General features: G+C 45.4%; 1 protein-coding gene across 1 annotated transcript in view; it reads right to left on the bottom strand.

Moving 5' to 3' along the window:
• Window positions 1-8,023: 8,023 nt before the first annotated feature.
• LOC311231311 (inactive dipeptidyl peptidase 10-like) overlaps window positions 8,024-20,033 on the bottom strand; it is a gene marked incomplete at both ends in the record, with an annotated part of 312,294 nt that continues 300,284 nt past the window's right edge. Inside the window, 3 exons of the mRNA XM_084317856.1 lie at window positions 8,024-8,161; window positions 13,992-14,065; window positions 14,690-14,762. Coding sequence (XP_084173982.1) covers window positions 8,024-8,161; window positions 13,992-14,065; window positions 14,690-14,762 — 285 coding nt within the window. The remainder of the gene's footprint in view (window positions 8,162-13,991; window positions 14,066-14,689; window positions 14,763-20,033) is intronic.

The raw sequence follows: 20,033 nt of genomic DNA, 5'->3' as shown, positions 1-20,033 counted from the left end.
AAAAAAAAAACATATGACATTATTCTATGTAAACTTCAGGTGGGTAGACCGTGAACTAGTCTGTAGTCACAATGAGGCAAATGTTGTTAAAAAATAGTGATAAAAAAAATATATATCTAAAAAATTCTTGTTATAAGCTATATTTCGCAAATAGAAAAGGGGGTACAACTGAATTGAGATGGGGTGAATTCCTCCACATTATTACTGATTCTCAGTCTCTTGGTTGAAACATCTTTAAGTCACGCCGTGCTAAAAGGTAATACAAGATGTGTGTCGACAAACTAGACTTAACAGTATGGATTTGTTGAAAATGTATGAGTGTACACACTGCTGGGCTGGTTGATATGGGAAGGACATCCAGACGTGATGTGCAAGCCCCTCTGACGTAGCCTGTTCATATACAGTACTGTAGGTGAAATGCATCATACCTTGAGTGTTCTCAGTGGCTACAAAAGTCAAATCTGTGCTGTATGGCCTATGATTTCTATTACAGCATTATTGTATTAAAGCTGCTACCATTGTATAAAACATGGATACATCTTCATACAATGCACCTTTTATAGAATGTATCTAATACAGTCAGAGGTGGATCTACCATACTTCTATGCGCCAAAAATACAGAATATCACGTTGCTTTGCTTTGATTTCTGATATGTTACAAATTTTTTGTGGCTTTGAAAAAAGTTCTTTAATACCAATATCCTATTTTAGCTTGGTATCAACCCAATATCACATACCAGTATTGGCACAATTAGGTACATCCTGAACCCTTACTTTGAAATGGACGCAATAAAAAGCCCCCTCATCTTATCTGTATTAAGATCTACTGTATCCATTTTTCAGACAGGGGTATCTTGTTAAAATGTATAGATCTGACAAGTAGAGAGCAATTGCACTTGATCAAACACTTCAAACATCTTGTGAAATAAGTAACTGAACACTGAATTACCGGAGGAGAGACGTGATTAAAAAGATGTAGACTCCTGTTTGTGACTAATGCTATCTAAGGGCTGCTAAACACTGCAAAATTTTGACCACATGTAGACTCACATTAGGAAGGATCTGTATGTACTACCTCAGAAAGAAGCAGTTTAGCAGAGGAGAAAGAACATTCAATTTGCCACTTTTGTAGTGGACCTTTTAACTGAAGCCTTCAGATAAACCTATAGGCCTATTCACCTTGTTTCTAGGCAACAAGGACACTGCCAACTTGCCACTTTTGTAATTCCACTTCCCATGTGCACGAGACACAGTATCTATGGGATATATTAGCCTTCGTGGTCGGTCAATTTCGAAAGACAAAACGTTGTTCTTTTTCTTCACAATTGTCTTTGTTACAAAGAGAACGAGCTACAGGTAGCTAAGCAGTTTTGTTGATATAGCTGTGTTATTTATTTGGTTTGGGAATAGCCACACAAGCTAGTACCTACGCCACAATGATCAGCGACCAGAGACAGAATTACAATAGCGAAAGTGGGCAGAAGAAAATAAGGCGAATAAAGGTAGCCTAGAAAAAGATAAATATGTTCAGAAATATTCTGAGCAGCTAGCATAATTGCAAAAAAAAAATAATAATAAAAAAAAATTGACAAAAAAGCTTGACAAGACATCTTCATTGGAAGGATTCAACTGGTTGAAGTGAAATCTTGTAATGTAAGCCTGCCCCTGATGTGGTACACTGTACGGTAACGGAAGCTTGAAGTTACGTTAGGTGGCGATCAGACTAGGGAACCGGTCCACGTGCCTTTCAACACGTTTCTCCCGTTGTTTTTCGTTTTTTTTCTTCTTCCATGACTTCAGAGCATCAAACTGCGGACGTTGCAGACACTAGAGGAAGTCGCTCGAGACCAGGTGCATCACTGGGGGACATCGAATGACTAAACAAGAAACTAATTGGTGGATAAAAATACTCCATGGACCAGAAAATAAAGAGGAGGCAGAGTTCCAGGTCAATAGACACTTTGACTGGCTTTTCTGTGGTGGCATGGTAAGTCGCCTTCACAAACCCGGGAATTCCCAAACTTCTTCATACCAAGGATTAGCCACATCCATGTCCCAACTTGCTTGCCCTCATCTGGGCTACGGATAAAGTCATTCAATGTCCCTATGTTGCTCAAACTTGCAACATGTAGGCCTACTCACACACCAAGCGACTCACCATCAGCTTTGTAAAAATCCACTTTATAGCGCCATCTGTAATTAAAACCTTTAAATGGGACTTTAACAGTTACTGTAAATAGACATTTATTACAACAATGTTTCTGTAGGAAAAGAAAGCACTACCCTTCCTATTGTTGAATCTCAAGCATAATTGCGCTGTGACACGCTAGCGAATTCCCACAGCCGTTTGTCACCATCTGCTTGAGTCTCTGAGGGTTCTGGCTGGCTGCTGGCGTGCCTGTCTGCTTTCTGATATTCCTGCAAGGACGCCTAATATCTGCCCTCTGCTGCCTGAAAGAATGCCCGTCTGCAAAGATTGTGTGTGTGTGTGTGTGTGTGTGTGTGTGTGTGTGTGTGTGTGTGTGTGTGTGTGTGTGTGTGTGTGTGTGTGTGTGTGTGTGTGTGTGTGTGTGTGTGTGTGTGTGTGTGTGTGTGTGTGTGTGTGTGTGTGTGTGTGTGTGTGTGTGTGTGTGTGTGTGTGTGTGTGTGTGTGTGTGTGTGTGTGTGTGTGTGTGTGTGTGTGTGTGTGTGTGTGTGTGTGTGTGTGTGTGTGTGTGTGTGTGTGTGTGGGAGAAAGACAAAAATAGCTAGCCAACGCGAAGCTCTCTCCCCCTGCTGCCTATCCGGTTCTCCCCAGCAGCATTAAAACATATCAATTCCTTTTTCAAAAGAAAATATCATTCAGATTATTCTGTGCCACAGACAGTGGTCCCAACATTATGACGATTTAGATAAGTCAGCGGGTGATGTCGATAAAAGGGGTCTTTCCCACGGGAATGGCGCACAAGCTCCCTAAAGCAGAGAATATAGAGTGTAGAGGTTTTATCTTTTTTTTGTAGTAAGTAAACCAGCCTTACTGATCAGTAAGAAGGCCAGTAAACATGGCCTTCATCAAAGCTCTATAAAATATACAAATCTAATTTGTGCTACTGGGAAAACTTGTTAGATGTCTACAGCAAATTACTTGAACTTGCTTAGAAAACCACATTTGAATACATAATTGCATCCTGCTTTCCGCTGCTGGGTCGCAAATGCTCGCTGATTCAAGTTTAATCACGAAGCGCTCGATCGTAAAGCATAATAACACGACACAGCATTAAACATGCAGGGGCGGATTGCACCTGCGGTGGCATAGTGCTAAAACAGACTTCTGCATGCCATGGGACAGTCGCAAATTATAATACACTAAATAGAATACACAAATAAGGGGGTGGGCAGGGCTTGGGGGGTCTAATAAAATAGAAGAAAAAGGCTGTGTTGTGTTGTGCTGAATGTCGATTTAAGGCGAGACACCCCAGGTGAATAGGCAAATATAATTTTTTTTGTTGATTTTGTTATATTTTGCTTCCTAAACATGTCTTTTATGAAACTAGTGACAATAAAACGTCAATAACACACATTTAGTTGTTTATTTTACTTCATGTTGTCTGATTGCATCCATAAATGTGCACATATTTAATGGAGAAGTGCCTCATTTGCATATATAAACATACATTTCAGAAAACTTGCTATATATGTTTGTAAATAGCGGTTTAAAAAAAAATTATGGCATTTTACAATACAGAACTTTGAAGGCGTTTTCCCAAAAATTTGTGTTTATGCGTTTTTCTTACACACAAGGGTAAACATGTACCATTTCCCTAGCACCTACACACACATACTTTCCACATTTCTTCCTATATATACCCTGCATCTTTATCTTTGTCGAGAGGGGTTTGTTGATATATCATTCATAGCCTGATTTATAGTACATTTATACCAAAAAATCAAACCTTCACTCACTGGAAATGTCTATTTCCCATACATGGATATACGAAAATGTGAGTCTCCCTCTCCCTCTCTTTCTCTCCCTCTCTCTATCTCTCGAACGAAGTGAGCGCTCCGTAATATGATCATTATCATTATGATCGACTGGAATAAAAAGAATTATAATAATAGGTTCACTACTTACATACTGTAGTTGTTCATTAATGTTACCTAAATGTCATAAGTGAATTGTATAGAAACAACTCACCAAAATGTACTATTGCACCCCCGCACCCTCCCTTGCCATACCTTGGCAAATGATGCCAATGCTCTACGGGCTGAGCCCCCCTAAAGGTCTGATGCTAGAACCGCCCCTGTCTGGCATCATCCAATGCTGGTGATGTCTACCCTGGCGACATATGCAAATGAGTGCATATTTAATTAGGTAACGCCTATTTTGCATGTATAATAATAACATAAGATCTCAGAAAACTTGCAATACATTTTTTCTTAGTTGTTATGTACATAACAAACTGGGAAAGTAGTGATATCTATTCAAATATTTTCTTTGCCTATTCACCTGGGGTGTCGCGCCTTAAATGGTGCTACTACTACACAAAAAACTAACATTTTCAGTAGGTAGTACCAGACTAGTGGAGGACTCTGGAGCTCTGTGGAGCCTAATGAGTGAGCAGGGGAAACAGACCGTCAGAGGTGTACGGAGGAGAGACAACCTCATGCTCACTGTCTCTCCCGGCGGGACTCTACTTGGTAGGCAACCGATGTGCTGCCAGGATAATAAGACACACGCACACACACACACACACACACACACACACACACACACACACACACACACACACACACACACACACACACACACACACACACACACACACACACACACACACACACACACACACACACACACACACACTCATTCAGCGTACCCTTGCATGCGCACACATGCACACATACACACCCATATGTGCATGTGCACGTACACACACACAGGCAGGCAGTCATGCATAAATATACATAACACATACATAATGCACATAATGTAATACAGACCTGAGCTTAAATACATCTCACGTACACACACACACACACACACACACACACACACACACACACACACACACACACACACACACACACACACACACACACACACACACACACACACACACACACACACACACACACACACACACACACACACAACGGCAAACTAAACAGGGGAAGATACAGTAGTTTGGCTTCTATTAATCACTGCATTCACATGCATGGATACACACAATACACACATATACAGGAGAGGAGAACAGACAGGTACATGGCACAGACCACAAATAAACAACTTCCTCTGACTCTGCCAATAATACAACAACAAGGGATAGAGAGAGGAAGAGGAGGACAGAGGGAGGGAGGGAGGAAATAGAGAGAGGGGAGGGAGGGGGGAGAGGGAGGGAGGAGAGAGAGTGAGGGGAGGGAGGAAGGAGAGAGAGTGAGGGGAGGGAGGAGAGGGTGAGGGGAGCGAGGAGGAGACAGCGTGAGGGGAGGGAGGGAGGAGACTGTGAGGGGAGGGAGGGAGGGGAGAGTGAGGGGAGGGAGGGAGAAGAAAGAGTGAGGGGAGGGAGGAGAGAGAGTGAGAGAGGAGAGAGTGAGGGGAGGGAGGAGAGAGAGTGAGGGGAGAGAGGGGAGGAAGGGAGGAGAGAGAGTGAGGGGAGGGAGGGAGGAAAGAGAGTGAGGGGGAGGAAGGAGAGAGAGTGAAGGGAGGGATGGGGGAGAGAGAGAGGGGAGGGAGGTAGGAGAGAGTAAGGGGAGGGAGGAGGAGACAGAGTGAGGGGTGGGAGGAGGAGACGGAGTGAGGGGAGGGAGGAGAGGGAAGGAGGAGAGAGGGAGGAGACAGAGGGAGGAGAGCGAGTGAGGGGACGGAGGGAGGGAGGAGAGAGTGAGGGGAGGGAGGAGAGAGAGTGAGGGGAGGGAGGGAGGATAGAGAGTGAGGGGGGAGGGAGGAGAGAGTGAGGGGAGGGAGGGAGGGAGGAGAGAGAGAGTGGAGGGAGGAGAGAGTGAGGGGAGGGAGGAGGAGAGAGAGGGAGGGGAGGAGACAGAGAGAGAGGGGAGGGAGGAGAGAGAGTGAGGGGGGAGGGAGGAGAGAGAGAGGGGAGGTAGGGAGGAGAGAGAGGGAGGGGAGGAGATAGAGAGAGAGGGGAGGGAGGGAGGAGAGTGGGTGAGGGGAGGGAGGAGAGAGAGTTAGGGGAGGTAGGGGGGAGAGAGAGGGGAGGGAGGGAGGAGGAGAGAGAGTGAGGGGAGGGGAGAGAGTGTGTTCATTATCTTCTTCTGATACATTTTCATCCATTGCGTTACCATGGAAATGGCCATCTAATCCTCAGCAACTTTATCAAATAAAAGTATAACGCAAGAAGAAAAACACGGAAGTAAACATTTTAACTACAGATTGAGCGGATTGAGCGGATTGAGTGGATTTTTACAAAGCTTGTTTTCCCTTTTTGCCTTTCTTACCAGATTATATATAACATTAAAGCAATCGAGTAGGTGTGCTTGGCGTGTGAGTGAGTGTATGTTGCATGAGTTTGAGCAAATATGAGCAAACTTGTAAGTATGACTTGATCTGCAGCCCAGCAGTGTGACATAATGACCAGCAGAGTTTAAATTGTCCATACATACAGTATAACTGTGGTGAGATAACGTGAGCAAAACACATCACCAGAATAGTCCTTAGTATTATATATGGCCAAAACAATCATCAGAATAGTCATTAAACAATACATGTTTTGCATAGTCTAACTTACTTCTAGGCAATGAAATAATAACAAGAATTGAAATAACCCTCATTGTCTGGACCCCTGGTGTCCCCTGACCCCTCTTTGTGGAGGGGTCCACCTCACAATATTTAAGGCAAATTAAATTGACATTAAAAACGTCAGAGGCCAGAATGTGGGATCTATAAACACATTTACTACCCAATCAAAAAAAATTAAATAAACATTTACAGACTTTTTTTTAAATAGCTAAAAGCTAAAAGTGATGTTGTAATTTTGCAACCGAGGGCCTCAGGCTCCAGTCTGCTCGCCACTCTCCGAGTAACTATGGGTACTGCTCATGATGAGAACAACAAGGATGTACAACCTGCCAAGCAATACAATCTATTCTGATATGTTAAGAAGAAAATAAGCATGTTTTGTCCATCAAATATTGTGCTAGAGGTAAAAAAGGAAAAAAAAACGCTTACTTTCTCTCTCTCTCTCTCTCTCTCTCTCTCTCTCTCTCTCTCTCTCTCTCTCTCTCTCTCTCTCTCTCTCTCTCTCTCTCTCTCTCTCTCTCTCTCTCATCACAAACCGCGTTTCGACCCAAAGTACCCAGAACTTTTAGTCCCAGTCCGTTCGGCCCGTTGTCGCCTGCGTTTCCACCGCGGCCTAAAGAGCGGTGAAGATTAGACTAATGAGACCATCAACAAGATCTCAATCAGGCATTCCAGTGTCTCAATATAGTTAACTATACTAGAACACAAAGGACAATTTCCTACATACAGCAAGGCCCCACCCCCACAGTGCCTGTACTTTTAAAAAGAAATAGACATTTTGGGGGGTAAAATAATGTCCCCCTGATCCCTGTGATGGAAACGCAGTTCCTCAAAGGGTTCCTACTGTAGTTCCTGAGGAACGTTCCTGCGGTCGAAACGGGGCTATAGATACTGTATACAAACACTCTCTAATAATGTCTTCGTCAACATATTGCGACTTTATTTTCAGTAATTACAGAGCATAGCCTTTAGTGTTGTCCTCTCTTATTCACTCACGCACGCACGCACGCGCACATGTGCATGCACACCCACACACACACCCACACACACACACATACACGCCAACACACACACACACACACACACACACACACGCCCACACCCACGCACACACACACACACACACACACACACACACACACACACACACACACACACACACACACACACACACACACACACACACACACACACACACACACACACACACACACACACACACACACACACACACACACACACACACACACACACACACCATATGTCCTGATGACTGCATGCTTCCTTTCACTCGTCATCTCGGACTCGATGTTGCTCGGGCAACGATGATGCCTCGAGCAGGCATCCTCCGAAGTAGCCAATCAGGGAGTGAGTCAGCTGCAGCTGGCTCCGTGAGGACAGGAAGTGACCCTCGTCAGGGTAAATCTGACAGACAGACAGACAGACAGACAGACAGACAGACAGACAGACAGACAGACAGACAGACAGACAGACAGACAGACAGACAGACAGACAGACAGACAGACAGACAGACAGACAGACAGACAGACAGACAGACAGACAGACAAAGATAGAGATATTGAGGCACATAATCTAAGATAGATAGGCTTATAGTTGAGCTGACAGCCCATGGACATACTTTAAAGGAACATGCCAACATTATGGGAAACCATTTTTTCCAGAGTCAGACAAGAAGATAGATCCAGATTTCTCTCTATGTATTCAGTAGAAAACTAGCCTAGCACAGCACAAATTACAGTTTTTCTCAATTGCTTTGGTGCATTTCTCTGATCAGAATTAAAGTTCTCATAACTGTTAGTTCAACCTCCACAACATTTAGTCATTTGTGCACATCATAGTAGCAGTTTCTCATTCCTCCGAACAAATTGCAAATGCTTTTGGACATGCATCAATTGCTTTCATACAATTCTCTGCTGTTTTATAACATTATCTTTGCTTATGTCATGTCAGTCAAAATTAACTATACTTATGACTGCTGAATAGTCATTCCCTATAAAACTAATAGTCCTCATTTCATTGCTTGAGTCATTACATACAAAAATGTTGAACTAGTTGTCAGAATCTGTCAATTCTGGACCATGTTGTCAATCACGGCCTCACAATGGCTGAGGCTGGTCGAAGGGTGCAGCCAAATGTTGAGAGAACCACTGTAAATTAAATTACTGTATTCAAACATTTCGTCGGGAGAGCAGGTGTGTATACTGGACAGTAATTCAGCACTAAACAATCTGCACTGCACTACTGCCATTGTGTCATACATGAAGCGTGCAGTGGGACAAGAACTTGTCACTTTTTGCATTTTACATTTAGACTTACAGCTTTACTGCAGCACAGATTTACTGTATTGTAGTGTTACAGTAAAGATTTGCCATATTTACAGTATGGTACTGTACTGCAGCATCTTACAAGTGGGAAGCACTGTTATTGTACACTACAGTAATATGGGTTACTGTAAAGCAGTATATATCATGTTTGCTGTACATTACTGTAATTTTACTCTGCAAGTCAAGTCAAGTCAAGAGTTTTATTTGTCACGGCATTCAAGTATACAATGAAATGCGGGTGGTCTTGCCCGCAACGATGTGCAATACAGTAGTACAACATATAATGGAATCCAATAAACAATAAACAACATTGTGCAATAAACAGGTAACATAGTGGGACATCACAGTATTTGTACATAGTTATTTACAGAGCATGAAGGACATGCTAGGTCCCTTGGTAGTGCAATACACTGTTACTATACTATTTTTAAAGTGACCTTTCCTTTGTGGCCATAAGTGTGGGCGTGTGCAGCATGAGTGAGTTCTTTCTCATGTTAAAGTGGCTGCTAGTGTGCGAGCGTGCACAGCGTGCGTGTCGTGTGTGTGCTAATGTGTGCTTGTGTGTGGAGAGTTCAGTGTTCTGTGACCCTCAGTGTTCATTGTTCAAGGCTCTGATGGCCTGGGGGAAGAAGCTGAGCCGAAGCCTCTCTGTCCTAGTAGCTGGTGTTCGCAGGCGTCTGCCTGACCTCAGCAGCTGGAACAGGCTGTTATTGGGGTGGTGAGGGTCTTTCATTATTCTGCAGGCTCTGGATTTGCACCTCTTGTTGTATAGAGCCTGCAGGGGAGGTAGTGCAATACCCGTGGTACGCTCGGCAGAGAGCACCACTCTCTGTAGGGCCTTCTTGTACTGTGCCGTGCTGTTTCCATACCAGGCAGTGATGTTTCCAGTCAAGATGCTCTCTACAGCTCCGGCGTAGAAGGACTTCCCCGATACTCTGAACTTCCTTAACTGTCTCAGGTGGTAGAGGCGCTGCTTCGCCTTTTTTACGACTGTGTCTATGTGTGTTGACCATGTCAGATCCTCTGAGATGTGGACCCCCAGGTACTTGAAGCTTCTCACCCTGTCCACGGTGGCCCCGTTTATCCTCAGTGGTGTGTGTGTCTCCTGCTGTCCTCTCCTATAATCCACGATCAGCTCCTTGGTTTTACCAATGTTCAGGAGCAGGCTGTTGTCCTGGCACCAGCGTTCCAGTACCTCAACCTCCTCCCGGTAGGCCTTCTCGTCGTTGTCCGAGATCAGCCCCACCACCACTGTGTCGTCTGCAAACTTCACTATGGAGTTGGAGCTGAACTTGGCCACACAGTCGTGTGTGTATAGTGAGTACAGCAGGGGGCTCAGAACACAGCCCTGGGGGGACCCGATGCTCAGGGTGATGGTGTTGGAGGTCTGACCCCCCACCCTGACCGCCTGGGGTCTTTCACTCAGAAAGTCCAGTATCCAGGCGCTCAGAGCGGAGCTCAGACCCAGCTCGATCAGCTTGTCCACCAGTCTGGTGGGGACTATGGCGTTGAACGCTGAGCTGTAGTCAATGAACAACAGTCTCACATAGCCCCCCTTCTGACGGTCCAGGTGAGAGAGGGTGCTGTGCAGTACATGGGAGACCGCATCGTCAGTGGACCTGTTTGGCCTGTATGCAAATTGCATAGGGTCCATATCTCTGGGGAGGGAGGCACAAATGTGATCCTTGACCAGCCTCTAAAAACATTTCATGGCCACAGAGGTGAGTGCCACCGGTCTGTAGTCATTGAGACCTGCTGGGGAGGGTTTCTTTGGTACCGGGATAATGGTAAACATCTTGAAGCAGGCAGGGACCACTGTATCCTTCAGGGATCGATTAAATATGGTGGTGAACACAGGGGCTAGCTGGTTAGCACAGGACTTAAGTATGCGTCCTGTTATTCCATCTGGGCCAGCCGCCTTCCTGGTGTTCACCTGCATAAATGCTCTTCTCACACTGTGTACCGTCAATGAGAGAGCATCCCCGCCCCCCCGCAAATGCCCCCCCCCCCTCCACAACAGCCGGCGCACCAGTGACGTCACTAGCCGTTGAGCTAGCAGCGCCACTGTTTGCACCAAACCGCGCGTAGAAGGTGTTGAGCTGGTCCGCAAGGGAGGCGTCGTCGCTCCCCATTGAGGGGGCGCTGACTTTGTAGTCAGTTATAGTCCTCAGTCCCTGCCATAAGCCTCTTGTGTCATTCTGTGCCATTTGTGCCTCCATCTTGTCGGCATACGTCCTCTTAGCAAGTTTAACAGCCTTGCGCAGAGTGTAGACTGTTGTCTTGTACTCTTCCATGTTTCCTGACTCTCTGCCAAGGTTATAAGCAGTGGTGCGAGAGTTCAGAGCTGCTCTGATAGTACTGTCCACCCATGGTTTCTGGTTCGGGAACACCCTCGCCTTTTTTGTGGGGACAATACTGTCAGCGAGTGTTGTTATGAAGGACACCACAGTGTCTGTGAACTCGCTGACATCACTGGTGCTTCTCTCGAGCATTCCCCAGTCGACGTCATCGAGTGGGTCCTGAAGCGTGGCCTCTGATTGGTCGGTCCATCTTTTTACCTCACGTGACACGACGGCGTCACGTGATCTTTGTTTGTAAGCGGGGACCAACAAGATGGCGGCATGATCCGACGTGTTCGTCGCTCCCGCTAATGGTGGAGCCGGTACAGCCTTGTATCCGGCTATGAACGGGGTGTAACAGTGGTCGAGTGTATTTCCTCCTCTTGTGGAGCAGACGATGTGCTGAAAGAAAGACGGCATGACTTTTTTCAGATTCGCCTGATTGAAATCCCCGGCCACAATCATGGCCGCGTCTGGATGCTTGATCTGGTGTGTGTTCAGATGGTCGTGTAGTTCCGCTAGCGCCCTGCCGACGTTCGCCTGGGGGGGAATGTACACTGCAGTAATGATTACCGCAGTGAACTCGCGTGGAAGATGGAAGGGGCGACATTGGATCGAGAGGTGTTCCATGTCGGCGGAGCATGAACGGGAGAGTATCTGCACTTCCCCGGGGCTAGTCCAGCCGTTGTTGGTCATAAGGCAGAGACCCCCGCCGATGCTCTTCCCGGAGGCCTCTGTACGGTCCGCTCTGAAGATGGTGAAGGAGTTGGAGGGAGAGATGCTGTGATCAGGAGTCACTGGTTTCAGCCAGGTCTCCGTGAAACACAGGATATTGCAGTCCTTCATCTCTCGCTGGAATCGGACCCGTGCTCGTAAATCATCCATCTTACTCTCTAGCGAACATGCATTCGCCAGGAAGATAGATGGAATAGCCGGACGGTAAGCAGATCTTCTTAGTCTTAATCTGATCCCGCTCCTCTTCCCTCTGTGTTTCTTCTTTGTCTTGCGGCCGTCTTTTTCTCCTGCGTTTTCTTTGTCTCTTCTGATCTCCGTTGGCATTCTTGGCATGATAAAGTGTCTCTAAACTCTGAGTCCGGAGTTTAGGTCAATAAGTGACGTCCCCGCCAGTGATGTTTCGATAAAAAAAGTAGTAAAAACAAACATAATAACAAAAAATTTGCACATTCGTTGACTCGGGTCGCGCCATCTTCAGATTGCAAGACAACCTCGCAGAGGTGGACGAGGGCCCCTTTTTCCTCCGCAACAAGAGGAAGCCATTTGTGCAATGGTGATTGCAAACAATGCCATAAGGTTGAGAGAGATACAAAGCGCTGTTATAGAGGATGACAATATCTTTGGTAATATTGAATCCGTTTCAATCGCTACAATTGAGAAATGAAATGCGCATGAAACAATTGTAGTACAATGTGCCATTTCACCGGAACAGCGACAGAGTGAAGGAGATCCGGCACCAGTATGCACAGGTAAAACATTTATGTGTTCTATGCATACTCTAATGTTCAGTGCTGTAAACTGGTAATGTGTAACTGTAGATTTCAAATGGCTGTGCAAATAGTGTATAGTGCTGTCTTGAACATTTTCAGGTAGTGTCACCAAGATCTGACTTTTTTGCATTGGAAAAATGTGGTTTTCCCAATAAAAGAATTTCAATATACAGAGTGATCTGTCATAATGAAAACATGACAAAGCCATTTGACTATCTTGTTCATAAACAATGGTGTCAGGACTTTTCATTTTGATGACACTGACACTTTCATTGACATGAATACTTGCTTTTGAAGAAGGAACTATCCATTTTGAGCAAGTGACACGCTTTTGCAGGTTACCAACTAGGTTTTGCAGTTTGTACTAATTGTTTTGAGAAATGCACTAACTGTTGTGCAAATGTAAATAGTGATGTGAGAAATGCACCAAAGCGACGATCCGATACGGATCCTAGCTGTTGGCCAAAAACACTTCTCCCGGAGTTTTAAGCTAAGCAATCTGATTCGTATCCGCCTCCATACATTTGTGCTAAGCCAGGCTAGTTTTCTACTGAATACATAGAGAGGAAATCTGTATCTATCTTCTTGTCTGACTCTGGAAAATATGGTTTCCCATAATGTTGGCATGTTCCTTTAAGCACAAACTTACAGTAATCAACTCCCACTGATTGTGGATTATGCTGATCTATTATAGATAGATAGATAGATAGATAGATAGATAGATAGATAGATAGATAGATAGATAGATAGATAGATAGATAGATAGATAGATAGATAGATAGATAGATAGATAGATAGATAGATAGATAGATCGATAGATCGATAGATAGATAGATAGATCGATCGATCGATAGATCGATAGATAGATAGATAGATAGATAGATAGATAGATCGATAGATCGATAGATCGATAGATAGATAGATAGATAGATAGATAGATAGATAGATAGATAGATAGATAGATAGATAGATAGATAGATAGATAGATAGATAGATAGATAGATAGATAGATAGATAGATAGATAGATAGATAGATAGATAGATAGATAGATAGATAGATATTTACCTGCATGGTGTAGTTGGCTCCTGTCTTTATAAAGTGTTTTATCAGCTCTGCTGAATGTTGGAAATGAACATGTGCTGCAGTGGAAGACATCATTTCATGAGTTAATTCTAATAAAACACAAGTTGTGAAATTGTTATCAAATGTAAGCATATTTAATGCTATACGGCATATTTGGGCATTTGTAAGTGAAAGTGGTTTTCTAGAAAGGGAAATTCCTTGGACCCCAGTTCTCCGGTTAGGTCATCATGGAATATCAGGGCATTATCTTGATCACTTTAGGGTTGCATGCTTCGAAGCTTCAGTCACTGCCATGGTGAGCAATCACTATTCCACTGCTTAGTTTTCTTGTGTGTTTTTTACCCACTCCTAATATTAGTGCATCAGCGTTATAAATAGCTTGTTGAAAATAATAATCCAACATTAATTTAGAAAATCAGTTCTTCTCAGTCAAGGTCAACTTTCAGAAAACCTGTCCAACAGTTCACCCACCAAGCTGAAACTTGTGCGTGGGAAGACTGATGATAATTGTCCAAGGATGATACTTGTCCCTAAATCACTACACAGCAGTTTACCTAAATACAGGTTTTTCAAATACATAGTTCTACTGCATTCTATGGTTGCCACCGTTTTCTATTTAAAATCACCCGTTTATTGTTTTCCCAATTTAAAGTCAGTCAAGAAAAAAGCCTATACTGTACCGTCAGCGGTGCCATGAGCCAGGAAGACGCCACGTCCCGGCAACCCTTTCATGTTGGGCAACACTTTGGACACCTGGAGACACAGACAGAGAGAGACGGTTTAAGGTGCACGACATTGAGGAGAATCGCTTGGCCTATGTTAGTCTAGCATACTAGAAAACCAGTATTTTTTTTACGTCTACATTTACATTTAAAGGCCAACTTGCAGGTTAAACCCTACTCTTCAGTTATGGGTAGTTTACATCATTGGTATCTAATTTCATTATTTATTTTTTTCCATTTGACGCCGTAAATGCCACTCAGAAAGGGTTAAAAAGGTCCACGCACGAATAACATGCACGGAGCAAATCTAAAAGCTTATCAGACGCTAGCAGGGCCGTGATGTCACTTCAGGCAACTTATGCCTTATGCCTGTCCGGGTCATAGTACTACTGGCTATATGGCTCTGGCTAACGTTAGCATTATGGCTACTGTCGTGAACCATTTTAGATCGGGGCATGTAGAGGAGTTTGGGGAACGAGTAAAATGTGCAGGTCCTCTTCTCAGACCTGTGGGGCAAAGCACTGCACGCATCATGCCGGCTAGCAAGCTACACGTCGCGGCATGTTGATAGCACAATAGTAGCCCACTCGGTGCATCACAGTCACGAAACGGGCTACCACGATAGCTATTAGCTAACTAACGTTAACGTTACAAGCTCAAACACCTTATAACTACTACTATTGTCGTGTCCATAAGTTCCCTGGCAGAATACTTGTGAGGACAAAGGTATACAAAGAGGAGAGAACCATTTTAAATCGGGCATTGTTAGGAGTTTCGAGAATGCTGGCTACCAAGCTAAGCTAAGCTACGTTAGCTAACTTAGCTACTAACGTTATATACACAATATGTACAACGACACAATGATTTACATTATTACAAATAGGTAACGTGGTTGTGGCTTTTACAAATAGTGGTTAGCTTTAGAGATGAATGGCTATGATCACGGAGCAATAGTGTTAGGTGAAACAGAGACTAGCTCCTCGGCTAGTAGTAGCAAGGCTCTCTGCTTCCTGCCACTACCTGCCTATGACTCTCAGAGCCCCTCGCTGCCCTGCACCTGATGTGACATCATCATTAAGATGACAAACGCACGCTATGAACCATGGATTAAAATATGCATGTGCGTGAGGTTGTGGTTTGGTCGACAAAATGTTTGATAAAAACGCTAAAACTGGGTCAATTTCGATAATTTTTAGCTTCTTTTGCCCCATCAGCGAGGGTCTTCGTCAACGTGGAGACCAGCCTGTTGCGGTCCTCTCAGCCTGCGTTCATTGGTGCAGGTAAGGGTCCATTGGACATTTCCCCCCTCTTCCTTCCTTCCCCTTCCGAATGTTTTGTAATAACGATGTTTTTTCCAAAACGTATGTTGCTTCACTACATTTGGGGATGCGACATGTGTTGTGTGTGAATTGTTGGTATAGATTTCTCTCTACCTAGAAAACGGCATTGTTTTTTACGTGAGTAAAAATGAACTGGTTTTGTTGTATGATGAGAGGTTGTGTGTATTCATGTAACGTTAGACAACGGCTGGGTTAAAAACCCTGCAAAGCTATGCATAGTGGCATGTGATCGAGGGATGAGTCCCTCTCTCAGCTTGTGATGACAATAAACAGGTGGCAAGTTTCACATATAAACAGGGCTGTACATGTTCAAACAAGTCGTATCAAGGTGGTGAGGGGTGGTTTTTCCCCCGGTTTGCCCCTGGGCCCCCCCCCCCCTCCCCTCAAACATGATTTTGTTTACAATATATTGTTTCACTATGTTTGTGGGGATACGGTGTAACCCCTCAGCTTCTGCTGGGGTTGTGCTCCTGCTTAGAGAGGCAATTTTTTCCTGAAGATTGTTTGGTCGCTGTCATGTGGACTTAGCAAGGCCTGTGACCAGTACTTAATCGAGGACTTGTGTCTTCTCTCGTTATGAAAAACGGCGTTCCTCTTACGGTAGTGAGAGTGTACTTTTGCCTTTTTTGTTGTGATGGAGGGTTGTGTGTGTCGTTAAGATCCACAACTGGGTTAGGTGTTGGCCTACAGAAGTTACATGTGTAAGCTCTTGTACCAGGGCCCTTAAAAAGAAAGGGCCCTCTCTTGGTCTGTGTTTTTCTTCCTTTAGGAAAAGGTGTAAAAATTCAGGTGGCAGGTTCGCACATGAGCCTATGTGAAGCTGTTACCTTGACAGGTATACATGCGCTTCGTGTAGCACGCTATGACTGGTGTCATGGCTCTGCTTTGTCATTGCATCGTATCAGGGGTGAGGGGTCATGAGGGGGTGAACTGATAAACCCTCCCTCCCCTTTTTCTGATTGGTCAGGGGGTTGGGCCTCCTGTCCTTCGGGCTTCCTGTCACGTTGCTGGGTCAGCGCGTCACAGGGTAGGGAGGGGGGAGGGAGTTTCCTGGCCACGGAATTCCCCTGCCATAGAGTACGTCACTGGGCGCGTTTCTATTGGTTGTGAGACTTTTGTGAGTTCTTTTCAGGCTCCATGTTGTGGACCTCTGTTATTGTCAAGGGGAGTAGAACTTAAAAAGAGGTTCTGCTCTGTTGTATGTGTCTTGAGCTTGGTAGGTGATGCAATGCAGTAGAGACCATTTGTTCTTCTGCTCTGCTCCCTACTAGTAGTGTGTATATTGGGTCAGAGCCTCCTCCTCAGGGAGTTTCAGAGCCTCTTCCTCAGGGAGTTTCAGAGCCTCCTTGGTGAGTTCAGAACCTCCCTCTCAGTGAGGGAGCCTCCTCAGAGTTTCAGAGCCTCCTCCTCAGAGAGTCCTAGTCAAATTGTTACATAGCTCAATGTTGCATATGTCTTTTCAATTATTACTCACGTGGGAAGTCTCTCTCTGGGGGTTCCCTGTCTCCTCTCTTTATAGGGCAGGGTTGACAGGGGTGTTTTCCCTTGGGCGCATCATATGGGACCCATATCTGTGTCTTGGCCAGCTTCCTGCCGCTCTCCCAGGCGGCTTGGAGGGAACGTTATCTGGGTTCTTGTTAGAATTACCATTGATATGTTTTGGGTCTCGACGTGTACATAGTGCTGGCCCTGGGTGCTTCTGATAGGAACCACGCATGAGCTTGCTGTTTTCAGCAGACCCCTTTGGCACCTGTCTAGTCCGCAGTGCTCCAGGCTCAGGTCGAGTGGCCTGTTGCCTGGATTGAGGGATCGACCTCTTTTGGGGGTTGTCTCCCCGGTGCGCTGCCTGGTCCCGCTGTGGGTGTAGCCTATTGAGTGCTTCGGGGCGGTGTGCTGTAGGGGGGAAGGGCCTGCTCTTGGATGGGCCCTGTCCGAATACGCTGGCGATGTGGGGGGTGGTGTCACTAGTGACCGCCTGGTGGGGTCTCGATGCTGCGGCGTCGTTGGCCTCACCAGGCCCCCTTTTTCCGGGGGGTCCAGTCCCTTCCTGGGGCTGGGTCCTCCTTCGCGCTCCGCTGCTACAGCCTTGCCACGGGGTTGGGTTTTTGCCCTTGACCCTGTGATATTAGGGGTTGTAATGCGGGTTTTGTTTCTTCCCGTTCGTTCCCTAGTGGCATGTGGGTTGCGCGTTTGTGTAGTCATGGGTTCTTCTGTGGGAAGGTAAGTCCCACGGTCTGCTCACCCTGTGCGTTTGAGTTGCTAAACCCCTCTTCGCACAGTCGGATCCGTTTCCCTCCCGTCCTCCACTAGGGGGGTCCGGGGGCTCGGGTCCTCCCCGGTTCTGATGGTTGTGGGGGGCCTCAGCGGGTACATTTGTTGAGCTTGCGCTCTGCTCAGCTCCTGTATTCCAGTAGACGCAGAGCGGAGCTATACGATATATAACGTACGGTTATGTCTATAACCATAGTTATATGAGTATAGTGACGCTCTGCGTCGGACTCACTGAGGACCCCGTGGTCTTCGCCCTGGTGGTGAAAGACTTGGGAAGGAGCTGTTAGTATGGCCACACCCCTGCTTATGTAGAGGAGCGGATGGGGGTGTGGCCAGGCGAGTGGGTGTATATAGGTGCATGTGAAGATTTATTCAGTGCTAGTACTGATATGGGAGTGTATTCCAGTAGACGCAGAGCGTCACTATACCATATAACTATGGTTATAGACATAACCGTACGTTAACTCGTCCACTGCCACACAACAAAAGGGTTAACCCTTTCACTACCACACTACATAAGGTTAACCTTTTCACTACCAGACTACAGAAGGTTAACCCTTTCACTACCACACTACATACAGTTATCTAGAAGAAGACTATAACTTGTCCATTGCTGAAGGACTTCACTTTGTTGAGATACAAGGTTTTGTCATCTGACAGCTCTTGTTATAATAAACATGAATAATGACACCCTATTCCCCTGACGGATCATCCCATGGATAATAATTATACCATCAAACCTCTCTCTCTCTCTCTCTCTCTCTCTCTCTCTCTCTCTCTCTCTCTCTCTCTCTCTCTCTCTCTCTCTCTCTCTCTCTCTCTCTCTCTCTCTCTCTCTCTCTCTCTCTCTCTCTCTCTCTCTCTCTCTCTCTCTCTCTCGTTCTATTGTTCTTTCTCTCTCTTCCTCACCTTTTTATCCCCTCTCTCTCTCTCTCTATCTCTCTCTCTCTCTCTCTCTCTCTCTCTCTCTCTCTCTCTCTCTCTCTCTCTCTCTCTCTCTCTCTCTCTCTCTCTCTCTCTCTCTCTCTCTCTCTCTCACACTTCTCTCCTTCTCTCTCTCGACTCCCCCTCTAATCTGTCTTTATGTCCCTCTACACCCTCCCATTCTCGTCTTTTTCATTAGTCACCACTTCACTCTCTCTCATCATTTACTCTTGCTCTCCCCTCATTCCTGTCTTTTTCATTACTCCCATCTCTCTCTCTCTCTCTCTCTCTCTCTCTCTCTCTCTCTCTCTCTCTCTCTCTCTCTCTCTCTCCCTCTCCCCCTCACTCTCTCTCTCTCTCTCTCTCCCTCTCCCCCTCACTCTCTCTTTCTCGCTCTCTCTCTCTATCTTCCCTCGTTCCCTCTTTCAAAGGACTAGATGACTGATACGCTGCTGATTATTGTGTGATCAAATGGCCGCTATACTTTCCATCTCTGGGCATCATTTCAAATGTCCCCTCTGGTAATTGGAGGTACAGAAATAGCCCTTATCATGGCCCACTTTAATGGCAGCCCATTTCCAGGGATATCACACACTTTGATGGTGACCATTGACCAGCTCTGGCTGGGGCTATCTCTAGGGAATAGAGTACAATCTTATACCTTAAAGGAACATGCCAACATTTTGGGAAATGTGCTTAAGTCTTCTCCAGAGAGAGACAAGAAGATAGATACCAGTTTCCTCTCTGTGTGTTCAGTAGAAAGCTAT

This window comes from Notolepis coatsorum (genome assembly GCF_963971535.1).
Source record: "Notolepis coatsorum genome assembly, chromosome: 1".
NCBI lineage: Eukaryota > Metazoa > Chordata > Actinopteri > Aulopiformes > Paralepididae > Notolepis > Notolepis coatsorum.
The sequence above is the reverse complement of the archived record's forward strand: the minus strand, read 5'-3'. Positions and strand labels throughout refer to the sequence as shown.